Source organism: Natrix helvetica (assembly GCF_964273705.1).
Source record: "Natrix helvetica genome assembly, chromosome: 1".
Taxonomy (NCBI): Eukaryota; Metazoa; Chordata; class Lepidosauria; order Squamata; family Natricidae; genus Natrix; species Natrix helvetica.
This window is the reverse complement of record NC_138548.1, coordinates 205,527,457-205,543,755: the sequence shown is the minus strand read 5'-3', so window position 1 is coordinate 205,543,755 and position 16,299 is coordinate 205,527,457. Positions and strand designations below refer to the sequence as shown.

The window sequence follows — 16,299 nt, the reverse complement described above, 5'->3', positions numbered from 1 at the left end:
ACTCAAATTTAGATGAAATGATCATGGGGGTGGGGGTGGGTGAGACAATTGTAATTTCAAAGGTATATCATCACTTTTTCCAAACCAATGTAATTTTGAATCATTGTTAAATGAACAGTCGTAAATTGAGGACTACTTTTACAGACTTTTATTAGTCCAATTGAGGCTAAGAAAAGCTGCAGAATCAATTGTCTAATGTAAAATTTTCCATATAGTGCCCTGACATTTAAACCTGGTTGCAAAAATCCATTTCAATTTTTTTTTACAAATTTAAAACAACATACAAATAACATGTCCTTCTTTTCTAACTTGTCTTTGAAAACTTCAGTATAGATGCTACATATATATGTGCTTCCTACAAACACCCCCAATGAAACTGATTGGAAGTGGAAGTTTATGTCTTTCCTACCTAATCTAAGGTCCACTGCCCTTTTTGAGGATCTCATCAACTTCATCCAATTATTACTTTCTCAGCCTTCCCTGTTCATACAATCCATTCACGTACTTGTCAATTTTCTTTACATAATTAAACCTTCTCGGTGTAGATATCCCTATCATCATTTACTTTTGCATTCAGTCTACACTCACACCTAATTCTAATAAAGTTTACAGTGTGTCATAAAATGATGGGTTTTGGTGGCAAAACTATATTAAATCTTAACTGGAAAAAAGTAACTTTCTTTAAAAAAATAACACGTGTTCTTATATGCAGAGCATGTTATAGTAATAACAGTTACTTGCTAACAGCAAATGAAATATATGGGAGGTAGATGTATACAAAGTTAGACACTGTGACCAACTTCAACCCCCTTAACTCTTAACACAAGCAAAAGTAATTAAATAAGCAATGAAATAAAAAAATTAAGTGGTTAAACATTATAATTTATAAATCTGAAATTCCTTATTTCAGATAATTTTGAAAAAGGAGTATCCTTACCTACAGGCAAGGACAATCTTTTAGAATGTGCATTTTTTAAAAAAATCTGTCAACATATCTTAGCTCCTCATGCCTTGTTCAATTACATATTGCCAGTGATGGCAAAGTGCCTATATCTGCTATTTTAATGATCAACATTCTCTCTTAAGTATCCAATTAAAATCATGGAATGATGGAGCACAGATATAATGTGGAATGAAGAACTACATTTTTCTCCCATTTTTTTTATCTTATTATATCCCTAAAAGAGTCTTACAGATTCCAAGTCAAATCCCAGGATCACTCTAGTTTTAACTAAGTTCCAAGAACCTTGACTTTATCATAAAATCACAAGATAAATACTGATAGATCTCAAAACGTTATGGGGAAGAGATGACACAATTTTGCACAATTTTTATTTCTTTAGGTATCACTATTTTCCAACCGTTAATCCAAAAAAACAAAAGTAAATGAACTTAAATATGGAATTCATCCTGAATACTTTATAAGAGAGTACATTATTTCCTTTTCCCTTAAACCTTGAGAAGAACATCAGAAACAACTTCTCAATTATTTTTGCCTTGTTCTAATGCAATTTTATCATATCTATACATCATAATGTTTTTGAAGGCAGCACAGCACACCCATGGTTTTCAGAAGCTGCAGTGAGCTCCAACAAGCTATTGATGAATGTATTAGCTTTGTTTTCTTGCCATATTTATAATTATTTTAAAAATTCTAATATAGGAAGAAATTAATACATTTTGGGCAAGTTCTTATGCTATCACATGTACATATTTAGGGACATTTGTAAGAGAACTTCATTGTGGAAACTGAAGGAAGTCCAAAGACAAGAAATCAAAATATACAAATGTGCCTGCATAGTTCTGGCAAAGATACGGAACTCAAGAAAACAAAAACTAAACCATTAGTACTATAAACCTAAGAACAAGGCTCAATGTGCATTATTTAGCTTTAAAAAATATTTGCAAAAACTAAAAGGAAAAACTAAGTTAGAAGCTACCAAAGGTGTGGGGACTATGCCATGTTTTCAACTAGTTTATGCAGAATTATCATCTGTCTGAAAAAGTTAGATAGTCCACCCAATACCTGATACTTTGGAAATCATGTTCACCTGAAGAAATAATGGAATATGTGACATTTTTTCAGAGCCATGGCTATCTATGATTATCTGCTCATGACAAAGCAGGAATGTATATCTAGGCACAATTCTTTATAGTAAGGAATTAGCCAGCAATCTGCTATTTTTCAGCTGAGATCTAGAAAAATTTCTAAGAACAGTGTCAAAAAATTATCAGCAATATCAAACTGAATAATCTAAAACACTGCCCAGCTTGTGACTGGTGTTTGATTACAGTATGGCTTACTTTATAAAATGCAAACTGTAGGAGATGATCTTGTGGGGCTCTAATAATAGGGAGATATTGTAACAATCTGAAAATCTATGTTACATAATTGAAGCTTAGTCTTTCCTATCCTGAGAGTCAATGAAAAGCTAAAAAAAAAAACTCAATGTGTGAGTAAGATAGCCTCATTGAGATTGCCTCGTGGTACAGTTATTAGAATGCAATATTGGGGTTCAATCCTGATAGGGCTCAAGGTTGACTCATCATTCCATGGTCTGTAAAATGAGGAGCCAGATTGTTGGGCACAATATGCTGACATTGTAAACTGCTCAGTGTCATAAAGCACTGTGGTGAAAAGCATTGTGGGGCAGATGTAAGTCCAAGTGCTATTGCTATGAAGGTGTCAAGATTAAGTTAAACTGTATTTCAGTTGTTATGGAATTAGATGGCTACTAAAAAAAGGCTCAAACCAGTTCCACCTGGTTTCTTAGGAAAATACACTAGCATAATTGCCTATATGACAATCAAATAAAATAGGAAGTTTGGTTCAGCCAAAACCAGGAGTGCATTTCTATTGGTTTGCAGGCTGCAGGCAGTTTGCACAGCATGTCAAGTTTCATGTCCTAAACTAGGTGGACGCAATTTGCTTTTTGGATGTGTGAAGAGCTTTAAGGTCATCACTTTAACTCCCCTTCCAAAACTGGAAAAGGGGAGTTCTTCAAAAAGAATTTTTTTTTTTGCACTCTGTAGGTCACAGAAGAGATGTCACATATTTTTCAATCCTGACTTATCCATATATATGTATGTTTTCACACAATAGTGTCAGAAATATTCTGACCCAAAGAGGAAAACCTGGTAGATATATGAATATATGAGAAACCTTGCAAAATAGAAAGTGTCCCTGGGATATGATTATATTCAGATATATTTCCATAACCCATTATAGGTTGGGGGGAAATGAATCAGAATTAGAAAAATCCTATAAACCTGGATACCATCTTCCTTCCACATTACAGAGATAAATGATCCCAAATAAATCATGACATTTGTAAATGCTGCACGCTGACTTATACAACAGCTATTTATAATACTAGCCAGTGGTGTCATGGAGCTGGTGCTCATTGTAAATTATATCGCTATCAAATTTAAAAATTTCTATGCCACTCAGAGCCACTATATCAGTGAGATGGGCAGCATAAGAAATCTAATACAATAAAGTGAAATCTGCAGGGGAAGCCCATTGTGATCATATTTAACTTCAAAACCGGCCATCTCAAAATAGGTATATTAATTTAAATATAAGTCAAAGCAGACTTATTGCACGATATTTCCAGTTCTCTGAAAGAAAAAAAGGTTACTTACAATATAATGAACGCAATGTCAGCTATAAGAAATGCAAATAGATTGGAGCTGATGTCACTGTGGTTAATGAACAGTCCTGAGGCAAAAAAGGCTTCCTTTAAAAAGTAGAAGTCTAAAATTAAGAGGAGCAAAAAGAACCCAATGCCAACAAAAGCAAATTTTACTTTTTAATAAAGTAGATGAAAAAGCAAAGCAATTTGGAAAGCCTAATTACTATTTTCAGCAAAATTCTGCAAAACGGAGTGTTCACATTCAGAATTTTGCTCATCCAATATAACCACTCTGTTTCCTGTTTCTCTTTCTGACTGATACACATTCTACAAGCATGACTGGCATGTTCAGTCATTATTCATGGGGGGAGGGGGGAGGGATGTTTTTTGTGCTCCATAAATTTTCAATACATCCTACCTTTGTCTTTTTCGTCCTCCATTTCTTAGCACAATTTTTTTCCGTGGACAATATGAGCCTGTTTAATGCTCTGAGAATATAGCTCCTGTAAAGAGGAAGTAGCTTGGCTAAATGTCTCTGTACTTCCTGATTTGATCTGTAGTCCTTCCTCTTTCTATTCTTTTCTGGGACTACACACATGTAACCCTTTCTAATGCTGTATGGGGAGAGGTTTCACCATTTGCTTTCCCTATCTTTTTTTCTAATTCTGCAAATATTAAAATAATTTTGAGCAAATTGTTATAAAACATGCATTTTTTTTCAAGTTTGGCTTATTAATAATGACCAAGCAAACTTCAACATCTCTAGATCCATCAGAAGTGGAGGAAGAAGAATCAGAATAGCTACACAATTAAATTACAAGACTAAAAAGAATACTAAGGAAAAATACAAGCAGCTGAATGCATTTGCCATGACTGCAGAAAATGCAGTCAGCAAAACCTTATTTTCTAAAAGGAGAATTATATCAAACAGATGCAACAGAATTACATTTAGGCTTAACAGACATACTAAAAACTTTAAAATCTTTAAGTTTAGATAGCATATTATAGTTAAAACATGATCAAACTACAGTATTTGGGGGGAAATCCAGCTTCCAATCTATACCAGTTATAAAATCTCAAATGGATGACTATTTCTCAACCTAGCCTACCTTCTTGCAGAGTGGTTACAAAGATAAAATATGGGCAGGAACCCTGCCTCCACCTTGGAGTAAAATTGGGGAAGAAATGTCATAATGCAATGTAGTTACTATAATCCACCATTATTCAAAAGGTAATACACTTTTTGCTTTTTATAAAAATATATAATAGATCCAAAAACTGCTTTAAGATAAATTAATTGAAATCAAAGTCTGAATACCCCAAAAGAGAACTTTGCTGAGCAAGAATCCGTGTAACTTCTATAAGAGTACATACTGCCTTAAAAACAGTTTAAAATTCAATTAGTGTTAAAAAACATGTATAGAGTGGCCAATTACTGTACTTTCATACAAATGCATGAAAAACTTTGCCAAAGGCAAATATGTGAGAAGAGAATAAATCTTATTAATCAAAAATGGTTTAAGTAGGAAGTTGAGGGTAGCAATAAATAGCTACTGTGCATCATTAGTCTCTCAAAGGATAGTTACATGCTAGAGAACAAGGTAACAGATAAAATAATTTGTAGAAGACAAATTATTTAACCTAGTGAAATCTTCCCATTGTATACCTTCGAACTGCTGAGCAGGCATGAAAATGGCAAAAGAGATTCAACACATTTACAAAATCCTATCTTCCAGTAAGATAAGATGACCAGCTTGGTGAGAAATAAATCAAAGCCAGATATCCAAAAAATAGGATAATGGTGGAGAGCTCAAAAGAAGTTAAATCATTGTGCTACAGCAGTAGGAACATTGATGATAGGAGTAACTGTAATTTTTTGCAAAATGATGAATATGGAGAAAATTAACAGGGGCATTTTCTATTTTTTTAGAAAATTAAAATTTGAAGTCACACAATGAATTGCCACAAGCAAATGCTTCACAAAATGCATAACTTAGGGAATTCACAGTTCTAAGTCTAAGAGTTTTAAGAGGGGATTAAGCAATTTCACAGTGAAGAATATTGTGCTTTATTTTTTTAATAAAGGAGAGTGTCCATATTCAGAAATCATGCTGGTACTGTTTGCATATTTGGGACAGGAGTAGTGGAAAAGCTTCAAGTTCTGTTGCTTTGTTTCTTAAATGGTTCCGAACGCCTCCCCCTCCCCAAATTCCTAATATTCTGATTACTGCAGTGGAGGAATCCTTCTTCTGATTCATCAGAGATCCTTCCATGATTTTTCAGAACAGCTCCTCCCCTCTCCCGCCCCAGAAACACACACAACTCTATTTTGAATTCACAATATCGGGTTGAAAATGTAAACTGGGAGGGTGCCAAATGACATTCACTTACATAATTCTGGAGTTGTTTAAGTCCTGAAAACACCAAGATTCCTAATGAAACGGTGGGGGAGGGGGGGAATCCCTTAAGGGCAGGTAGGGATGGGTGCTTATTTCATTGAAACGAATAAGAAAAAACGATAAAATTAATTGGAAGTTTATTGTTTTATTTTTTTCAAAACACCGTCAAAGAAATGAATAGCTATGGGGAGAAAGGGGGGGGAAGCGGTGGGAGGGGATGGAGCAAAAGGGGAGGGCAAAAGAATTCGGAGATAAACGGATTTAACAAAAAGAAGGGGGAGGGAGGGGGAAAAACGCGATGTACATGATGCCCGTTTTCAAAAGCCTGCGCTGTTTTTCGAGGAGCCGTAGCAGCATGCAGCCCGCCCTAACACGTAACGCCTCATACTGAACACCCCCTCAGAAAGCCTTCCATCCAAATTCAAATCCCTCCGTTCGATACCGGAGATTTTCCTCCCCGTCTTCAACCGTCTTTTCACGGGAACTCTTCTTTTCCAAAGGGGGGGGGGGGGAAGGCCGCCACTCCCTCGGGCAAAAAGGCCTCATTGACCCGCCAGCACCGCTACCGCTACCACCCCCGGTGTGTCAAGGCCTTCTATCGTCGCTTCAGACGGGGACGTGCACATACAAACTTTCTCGCACCCCCCCCCCCGAACCCCGCGGGGCACCACCAGATCCAGCCCTCAACCCTTCCCCTCCGCGGCGGTACCGGAGCTGCGGCTCATGCGCTTCTCCCAGCCCGCGGGGAGCTTCTCCTCCTCCGCCATCTTTCCTCCTCTCACGGCACAGGCAAGCGCAGAGCCGGCCACGCCCACTTCTCCTGGCAACGCCGCCACCGCCGCGCGCGCGCTCAATAAGCACCACGCGCCGGCCTCTCTGGCGGGAAAGCCTCGTTCCTATTGGCGGGTTTTGTGGAAAAAAAAGAAGGGGAGAAAAAAAGAAGGCGATGGAATCCCGCTCGGAGAAGGAAGGCCTATCTAACCTGTCCACTATTTGAGCCTCATTGAAACCCAAGGGTGTTTTTTTTTTCAAGAGGCAACTGGACATTCTGGTTTTTCTTTGAGGACGTTTCACTTCTCATCCAAGAAGCTTCTTCAGCTCAGGAAACTTCTTGGGTGAGAAGCCAAACGTCTTCAAAGAAAAACCAGAAAGTCCAGTTGCCTCTTGAAAAAGCCCCTTTGGTACAGCCATGACCTGCATGGCGGAGAATCTCCGTACACTATTGGTAAAGGTAATGGAGGTGGTGGTGGAGGCTGCAGTGGAAGGCTGAAAGGAGGATGAATCTTTAAAAGGCGGATCAGCTTTAAAAGGCTAGGCTCTGTTGAAGCCTGAGGCACAAAGATGGAAAATCTTTATAATATCCGCAAATTGGATTGCATTATCTAAATTGTTGGCCCCTGTGCCATTTTGAATTGTATCCTCAAAATTCTCCAGTCTTTAGCTGGAAACTCAGACTTCGAGCTTGAGGAGAATTTGCCTATAACGAAATCGAGAACCATTGAGTTAATACCAACTAGAGATGCAGGCAGATAAGTTGCTCACTTCTCCAATTCAATTCCAAGATTAGTGACGGGCTGTTTTGAAAGTCAATCTGCGAACTGTAACTTAAGTGCTGTAAGAGGATAGTATTAGTCTTACTTGAGCCTCATGACTATTTCCAGTCTTGGCATCTGGGTCCTCCGTAAGCAGCAGAAAACGGCCATGCCGGGTTTTTTATTATTACATTTATAGGCTATTTTCTTTCATTGTGGCTCAGCCAGCGGTACAATTGCCAATGTAAATTTCTTTGGTAAATTTTTAATGTCCGAGTAAATGTTTAATGTCAGAGACCCATTTGCAGTTTGGGTCTCTAACAAAGATCATTTTCAGCTCTTCTACCGTGAAATTACTAGTACTGCTCAACTTACAATAGTTCATTTAGTGACTGAAGTTACATCATTGAAAAAAGTGTCTTATGACCATTTTTCACACTTACAACCATTGCGACATCCTCATTGTCATGTGATCAAAACTCAGATGCTTGATAACTGACTCATATTTATGGTAGTGTCCTGGGGGCCATGTGATTATCTTTTGCAACCATCTGGCAAGCAAAGTCAATGTGGAATGCAGATTCGTTTAACAGCTGTGTTACTAACTTAACAAGTGTACTGATTCACTTAACAATTGTGGCAAGGAAGGTCATAAAATGGGGCAAAACTCACTTAACAAATGTCTCATTTAGCAACAGAAATGTTGGCCTCCATTGTGGTCCTAAATTGAAGACTACCTGTACATGGAGGTGGTTGAAGTTGAAACGTTCTCTATTCTTACTTGTGAAAAACACCAGGAGATTCAGTCTCCCACAGTAACAAATGCAGTCTCTCGACTTCTCCTACACATAGGCTTGGACCACATAAAAGTGAGTATATTGTTGCATATGCTTAAGATGCTTGGTCACAACAGTTTGGTTTGGGTGCAAGAGACTTGAAATGGGAAACACAAAGAATGACCAGCAACTGAGTGTCTGAAGAATTGCTTGTGCAGCTTGGTAATAACATCATTTGCCTAAATCCAGTACAGCATAGTTGAGTGGTCTCAAACTAAAATCTTGGGTGCCTAGAGGAATGAGGTAATTAGCCCAAGGGCTGCAATATTGAAGTGTCAAATTATTGACATAAAAGTATCTATAGTTGAAACACGTTTTATGATATGCAATTAATCATAAGGTTATTACGGTAAGTTAAAAGTGTTGCAAACTAGCTAGTCTTGCCCAATAGCCTTTGGAAGATCATGTAATCTTTCTTTGCTCAATCCTTTGCTTTATTTCATTGTATCTTCGCATTATGGTAAAATAGAGGCAACAGTTTTTATCAGATTTCAGAGAGTGCAAGAAGGGAGAACTTTAGTAGACCTGCGTTCATTTGTTTAACTCCCATTCTGGAGTCCAAAGTGCATTCCAGGTGTAATTGATACCAAAAGTAGGCTGCTCTCACAAAATGGCAGATTATTAATTGATTATGTGGCATCAAGTCATTTTTTACTCCTAGCAATCACATGAAAACACTTCATGACGATCTATTCCTGTCAAATTTTCCAATGGTGCTTTCATTGCCACTACAACTGAGTCCATTCATCTTGTTGCTGGGCATCCTCTTTCCTTTCACTCTTCCACCATTACAGCCTTTTCTAAAGAGCTGTGTCTCCACCTATTGTGTCCAAAATAAGATAATTTGAGCCTAGTTATTTGTGCTTGAGGGAGATCACAGTGATGAATCACTGAATTGATTTGTTTGATGATCCATTACAGGTAGTCCTCAACTTACAAGCACAATTGAGCTTAAGTGAGAAATTTGTTAAGGGAGTTTTGCCCCATTTTATGATTTTTCTTGCCGCATTTGTTAAATGAATCACTGCAGTTGTTAAATTAGTAACCCAGTTGCTAAGTGAATCTGGTTTCCCCAATGACTCTGCTTGTCAGAAGGTTACAAAAGGTGATCACATGACCCAGGGACCACTACATCTGTCATAAATGTGAGTCAGTTGTCAAGCATCTGAATGCAAATCACATAACGTAAGTCGAGGACTACCTGTAATTTATTTTCTTGTCTGTCCACCATATTCTCAGGAGTCTTCTCCAGCACCAAGTTCAAAGGTGTCAGTACTCTTCCTCTCCAGCTTCTTCAAAGTCCAACTTTTGCTTCCATACGGTGTCACAGGAGATACCATAGCCTGCACCATTCTAGTTTTTGTAGGTATAGATAAATCACAGTATTTGAATATCTTTTCCAAGGCTTTCACGGCTACTCTACCAAGTATTAATCTGTAGCAATTTTTATGCTTGTTCCTTCACTATTGTTGGTTAATCCTAAAAGGCAGAAACTATCCACCATTTCAGTATCTTCATACTAGTAAGTATGGTAAAAAAGCTGCCCTTAAAATAAATCCACAAGAGGACTGCAAATTTGACCCCTTTGCAAATACTTGCTTAGTTTGCATATTCTATGGAACAGTATTCTATTAAAATGGAAGACGTTTGGTAGCACCTTTTCTGTGCTCAAGTTGTGGCCATGAAAGGGGAAGCGATGTGATGGATTACAGTGAAGCAGCAGTTTCCCAGGGAAGAGGAAGCACATTTCAAGGACGGGGGGAGGCAAGAGACAACACAGTCTGGCCTTGGATCAGAAAAAAATGGAAGAGATTTGGGATAGTCATAGAACCTCTCACCGTGTATCTGTTAGGGTTTAGAGCAGTATAGACAAGATTCTCTCTATATAGTGTAAGCAAATAAAGACCTGAACTTTGGCTGGATTGTTCTGTCAGTTCTTGGGCTGGGCCTGACATTTTCCAACTCCCTAAAATTTGTTGGTCAAAAAAGGTATCAACGGACTCCTGATTTTTTTGCCACCATAAGTACACATTTCTCCTCTTATATTTTTATTATAACATTTTGTAAATTACAGTAGATCGCAGGATGGTAGTAATAAGTGACAGTAATAAGTAATAAGGATGGTAGTAATAAGTAACCGCTAATGAGAATGTGTAAACAGGATTGGAAACTTAACTGGAGGCTAAGGAAGGGAACATTGTACTCTGAACAAGCTCTTTACTAAGGAATGTAATGGGTTTCTCTTTTCTGCACAACTCCATATATTGCTATGATGAATCCTAATTCTAAATTATTTTACTGCTGTCAATAATTCTCACCAATAAATACATGTTAGAATATAGAAATATACAGAAAATATTCATAGCCCTTGTCAAACTTAATTATAAGTCTTTATTTTTGTGGAATTTAAAGGGCAAACTGTTCTGCCTTTTGTCCCTACAATATAAGTATACTGATACTGATAATTAACACCAGGATAGATGGGGAGAAATGTTCTATAGGCTAAAAAATGGAAATGCCGAAATAGCTTGTTCCTAGGAGAGGCTCTCAAATTTTTTTCCTTGCTTGAATACTTGAAAAATAGATTCCATCTATCAAAAATGTCATTTGGCAAGGCCTAGAAGGCTTTTCTATCATAGTGTGCCCTCTGGAACATGCTGCCCTTCCAAGATCCAGTTTGGCCCTAACACTGCTGGCATTTCATAAAAGCTTTTAAAACATTGCTATGGGGTTAGAAGATTACCATGATCTATGAGATTGATATGTCATCTGCTGATTTACGTTTTCTTCAGTTGTCAATGGGTATATATCTCATTGTTCAGTAACCCTATATTAGTCACCCAAGGTTATTATTTTGAAATTAGTAGCCATATAAATTGATTCAAATAATTCATAAATGCTTTTAATTTATAGGATATTTAGTTGAAAAGACCATGCTATGCTATACAATTTATTTTTCTGACTGCCAATGACTCTCCATCTTTATAGGTTATTGTGTATTTGTTGTGATTGTGTTGCATTGTTTCAATTTTTTGTTTTAAAGTTACTTTAAGCCACCCATAATTATGTGTGTGTATATCCATGATACAGATATACCACCCATATATACATGATATATGCTTAGTTGTCAGTCCCACCAATAACCACATACCTATATATGCAGTATATCATTCCCCTGTAATCAATAAGAATGTTCCTTAAGTATATATTAGAATATGTATTGATAAATCCAAAATTTAGTTTTTATAAGCAACTCCCATTTAAAGATGGGAAATATGCTAAATGACTAATATTCTCATGTTTAGGTAGATGTAAATATACTTTTTGCAGTTTCATTAATTAATTTTTGTGCATGTACTACATTATTGGGTAATTTTTAACCCAGTAATTAGTTTTATGGTTGTAATGTAAGCTATTAAAAAGATAGTACAAGAAATAAAAATATATACAATCATATATGAAATCACTATCCCAATATAATGAATGCATCTAAAATTAAAACTAGGTTGTCAAATGTTTTTTAAATTTATATTTATTAAATATTGTGGTTACAGTAATGAAAGCAAATACAAATTAAACTCAGAAAAATGAAACTATAAAAATGCAAAGAAAAAGATTTTTAAAAACCTGTAAAGTAACTTCCAATATTTATCTAAAATAAAAACAAATTTGATAACTCTTTATCCCCTGTAAGATTACAAATAAGTATCTAGTGTTCCCATAACCCATCTCTTAGCTAACTAACTTTGTATTCCTTCCTTTCTTTTCTAACAATCTTATTCCTTAATTCATTCAGAAGTTGTCATAAGATTTGGTCTCTTCGATTTTTCTTCCTTCTTCCCATCACAGAGGCTTCTTCAAGGCTTTAGTAAATCTCGTTTTTAAATATAATAAAAAGTCATTATCCAAGTCATTGTCTTGATTTGTCACTTGTATTTCCACTTGCTTTAACTAGCTTCTGGATATCCAGTAAAAAGTCCTTATCAGGATCACTTCCCTGGCTTCTCATTTGTAATTATCTATCTTATGATCCACAACCATTACGGGTTCTATTATTTCTGCATCTTTTGGACGTAACTCTAGCCACAGCAGACGACATTATTGCTGAGATTTCTGAAAACTTTAGCTACTACTATTTGGCCCAATTTTGGGGAAAAAATGAATTATTTCTAATGTTAAAGCATTTTTTTTCTTTTTCTGCCTGGAATTTTTAGACCTAATATCCAATTTTTAATTCATAAAGCTAAAGTTCTTATTTTGAATTAAGAAAGGCAAAAACATTCTGGTTCCAGTGAGATGGTGTTTTATTTAATTATTCAAAATCTTATAGTAAAAGCCCAAATCCCAAAGCTTTCTGGACCTTAATTAGTTTATACCTTTCTTTGATCAAACTTATTCAACCTTTTGCTGCTTATTTCCAATTCTTTAATTTTATTAACGTAGAAAAAAAAATGTTGAAGGGGGAAAGTAAACTCCCCAGTGGTTTCCCCAACTTTTCATTTTGAATATAGCTACTAGCCTTAAAATAGTAGAATGGAGGAAGCGGAAATTAAGGGGGTTTTTAATTAATCATTTTTTAACAGTTTTAAGGGGTTCCAGGGTAGGGGGGAAGGGGATTCAGGCCAGGAGGGAAAGTAGAGCCAGGCAAACAGGTGTGGTCAAGAGGGGAGGGAGCGGAGTGGGGGAGGAGAGTGATAATAGCATTCCAGTACAGGCCTCTGTTATACCAACGGTCGTGGGGAGGGGTGGGTGCGAGGACAGACTAAGAACCTGCAGCTGGTTGGGAGACCGTGGTTGTTGGTTACACCCGGTCGCTTGTACCAACCCCCGCATGCTAGGTGGCCAGGATCTACAGAGCCAGGGCCTTAGGCTGATGTTATGCAATGCGAGATCCGCTGTTATCAAGGCCCCCCTCATTAATGACCTGATTTTGGAGGGGGAGCCGGACCTCGCAGGAATAACAGAGACCTGGTTGGGCCACGAGGGAGGTGTACCCCTCGTGGACATATGCCCACCAGGTTATCGAGCATTCCACCAGCCACGGGCCCAAGGTAGGGGCGGTGGGGTAGCGGTAATTATCCGGGAAGACTTGGAGCCGAGAGAGTTCACTGTGCCACAGACATCCGGGTGTGAATCCCTTGTCGTGAGATGGGGCCCAGGGAGACAGTTGGGCCTGCTGATTGTATACCTGGCTCCTCGCTATATATCAGCGGCCCTGCCTGAGCTCCTTGAGCTGATCGCAACGATGGCAGTTGAGACCCCCAAACTTTTGGTCATGGGGGACTTCAACCTGCCATCGGTGGGAGAAGCATCTGAGGTGGTTCAGGAGTTCATGGCTTCCATGACAGCCATGGACCTGACTCAGTTAATCCAGGGTCCCACACACGAGGGAGGCCACACACTGGATCTTGTTTTTGTCTCTGACCAGTGGACGAGTGATCTGGGAATAGGGGACATAGCTATTATTCCCCTGTCATGGTCAGACCACTCACTTCTCCGACTTGACTTCCCAGGTGCTACCCCCCGCCGCGGGGAGGTGGAACCAGAATGTCCTAGATGGTTCCACCCCAGGCGCCTGATGGAACCGGAAAGGTTCCAGACGGAGCTTGGGCCACCTCCTGTAGACCTGACCCGCCCCCGGATAGAGGACCTAGTAGCCGCCTGGAATAATGCGGCTGCCGGGGCCTTAGACCGGGTGGCGCCTTTGCGGCCTCTCCTGCGGCAACGAACCACCCTGGCCCCTTGGTTTACCGAGGAGCTAAGGGTGATGAAACGCCACAAGAGAGCCGATGGAGATCCTCCCGTTCCGAACTTGACCGAACACAGGTACGAACCTACTTAAGAACATACCTTGTGGCAATAAGAGCGGCCAAACGTCAACATTGTGCCGCCCTTATTGCGTCCGCAGATAACCGCCCTGCCGCCCTGTTCCGGGTGACCCGCTCTCTTCTTTCACAGAGACCGCGGGAAGCCCCTTTACAGGGCAGGGCAGAGGAATTTGGGAAATATCTGCAGGATAAAATCGATCAAATCCGGAGGGAATGGGTCCCACTCAGTGGGCTAGGAGAGATGCCCCAGGCGAGTCTTGAGAGACCATCCTGGGAGGAGTTTGACTCGGTGGCCATCGAGGATTTGGACAGGTTACGCGGGCAACTACGAACCACCACATGTTCATTGGACCCGTGTCCCTCCTGGCTTGTACTGGCATCCTGGGAGGTTACACAAGACTGGCTCTTGGTGCTAGTGAACGCTTCATTGGGCGAGGGGTTCTTACCGGCCGCCTTGAAAGAGGCGGTTGTGAGACCCTTACTCAAGAAGCCTTCCCTGGACCCAACGGAGCTAGCCAATTACCGTCCTGTCTCCAACCTTCCTTTTTTAACGAAGGTTGTAGAGAGTGTGGTGGCCCAACAGTTCCCACGTCACCTGGAGGAGAATGATTATCTAGACCCGCGCCAGTCCGGCTTCCGACCCGGGCACAGCACAGAGACGGCCTTGGTCGCGTTGGTTGATGATCTCTGGAGGGCCAGGGATAGGGGTTGTTCCTCTATCCTGGTCCTATTAGATCTCTCAGCGGCTTTTGATACCATCGACCATGGTATCCTCCTGCACCGGCTGGAGGGGCTGGGGGTAAGGGGCACCGTTCTACGGTGGTTCTGCTCCTACCTCTCCGACCGGACGCAGCGTGTGTTGGCAGGGGAGCAGGGGTCGTCCCTGAGGCCTCTCATTTGTGGGGTGCCACAGGGGTCAGTCCTCTCACCTCTCCTGTTCAACACATATATGAAACCGCCGGGTGAGATCATCCGTGGTTTTGGGGTGGGATATCATCTGTACGCTGATGATACACAGCTGTACATCTCCACCCCGAACCACCCCAATGAGGCCGTTGAAATGATGTCCCGGTGTTTGGAAGCCGTACGGGTCTGGATGGGTGACAACCAACTCAAACTCAACCCCTCCAAGACGGAGTGGCTGTGGCTTCCGGCCCCCCGGTTCAACCAGCTAATTCCAACACTGGCCATTGGGGGCGAGCAACTAGCCCCCATGGAACGGGCGCGCAATTTGGGCGTCCTCCTGGATGCCCGGCTGTCCATGGATGACCATGTGGCAGCCGTGGCGAGGGGGGCGTTCCACCAGGTTCGCCTGTTGCGCCAATTGCGCCCCCTATTGGACCGGGATGCCCTTCGCACAGTCACTCACGCGCGGGTGACGTCCCGCCTAGACTACTGTAATGCTCTCTACATGGGGCTTCCCTTGAGATGCACTCGAAGACTGCAGCTGGTCCAGAACGCGGCCGCGCGGGTGATTATGGGGAGTACGAGATACTCCCATATAACACCTCTCCTGCGCGAGCTGCACTGGCTTCCTGTGGTCTATCGGGTGCGTTTCAGGGTATTGATTACCATCTTCAAAGCGCTCCATGGCACAGGACCTAGCTACATGCGGGATCGCATCCTGCCCCATACATCCCTACGACCAATTTGCTCTCACAGAGAGGGACTTCTCCGGGTGCTGTCCACTAAGCAGTGCCAAAGGGCGGCGCCCAGGAGTAGGGCCTTCTCTGTGATGGGCCCAGCCCGCCGGATATTAGGATTACCACCGACCTCCGCTCCTTCCGTTCAAAACTCAAGACCCACCTTTTTCAACTAGCAGGCCTGGCTCAACCATAGCTTCATTTTATTCCTCCTGGCAATTTTTAAACTTATAATCTCTATTGGGGTTTTAATTTAACTTATTTTAATATTTATATGTTATTATAATATTGTATTGTGTTTCATACCTCCTCTGTACAATGTGTACAATGTGTAATTTTTATAATATGTGTTTTATTTATTGTACGCCGCCCCGAGTCCCTTTGTGGAGAGGGAGCGGCTAACAAATTTAATAAAATAATAAATAA

General features: G+C 40.3%; 1 protein-coding gene across 2 annotated transcripts in view; it reads right to left on the bottom strand.

The window, feature by feature from the left end:
* The window catches only part of PIN1 (peptidylprolyl cis/trans isomerase, NIMA-interacting 1), a 33,592-nt gene extending 26,722 nt beyond the window's left edge, over positions 1–6,870 (bottom strand). The window contains exon 1 of one of the 2 annotated variants that reach the window (XM_081935320.1): positions 6,744–6,870. In XM_081935320.1, coding sequence (XP_081791446.1) covers positions 6,744–6,801 — 58 coding nt within the window. In that variant the 5' untranslated portion in view covers positions 6,802–6,870. Of the gene's footprint in view, positions 1–4,053; positions 4,173–6,743 lie in introns of those variants that run through there. The other variant, XM_081935321.1, reaches the window with a different exon arrangement.
* Positions 6,871–16,299: the final 9,429 nt, after the last annotated feature.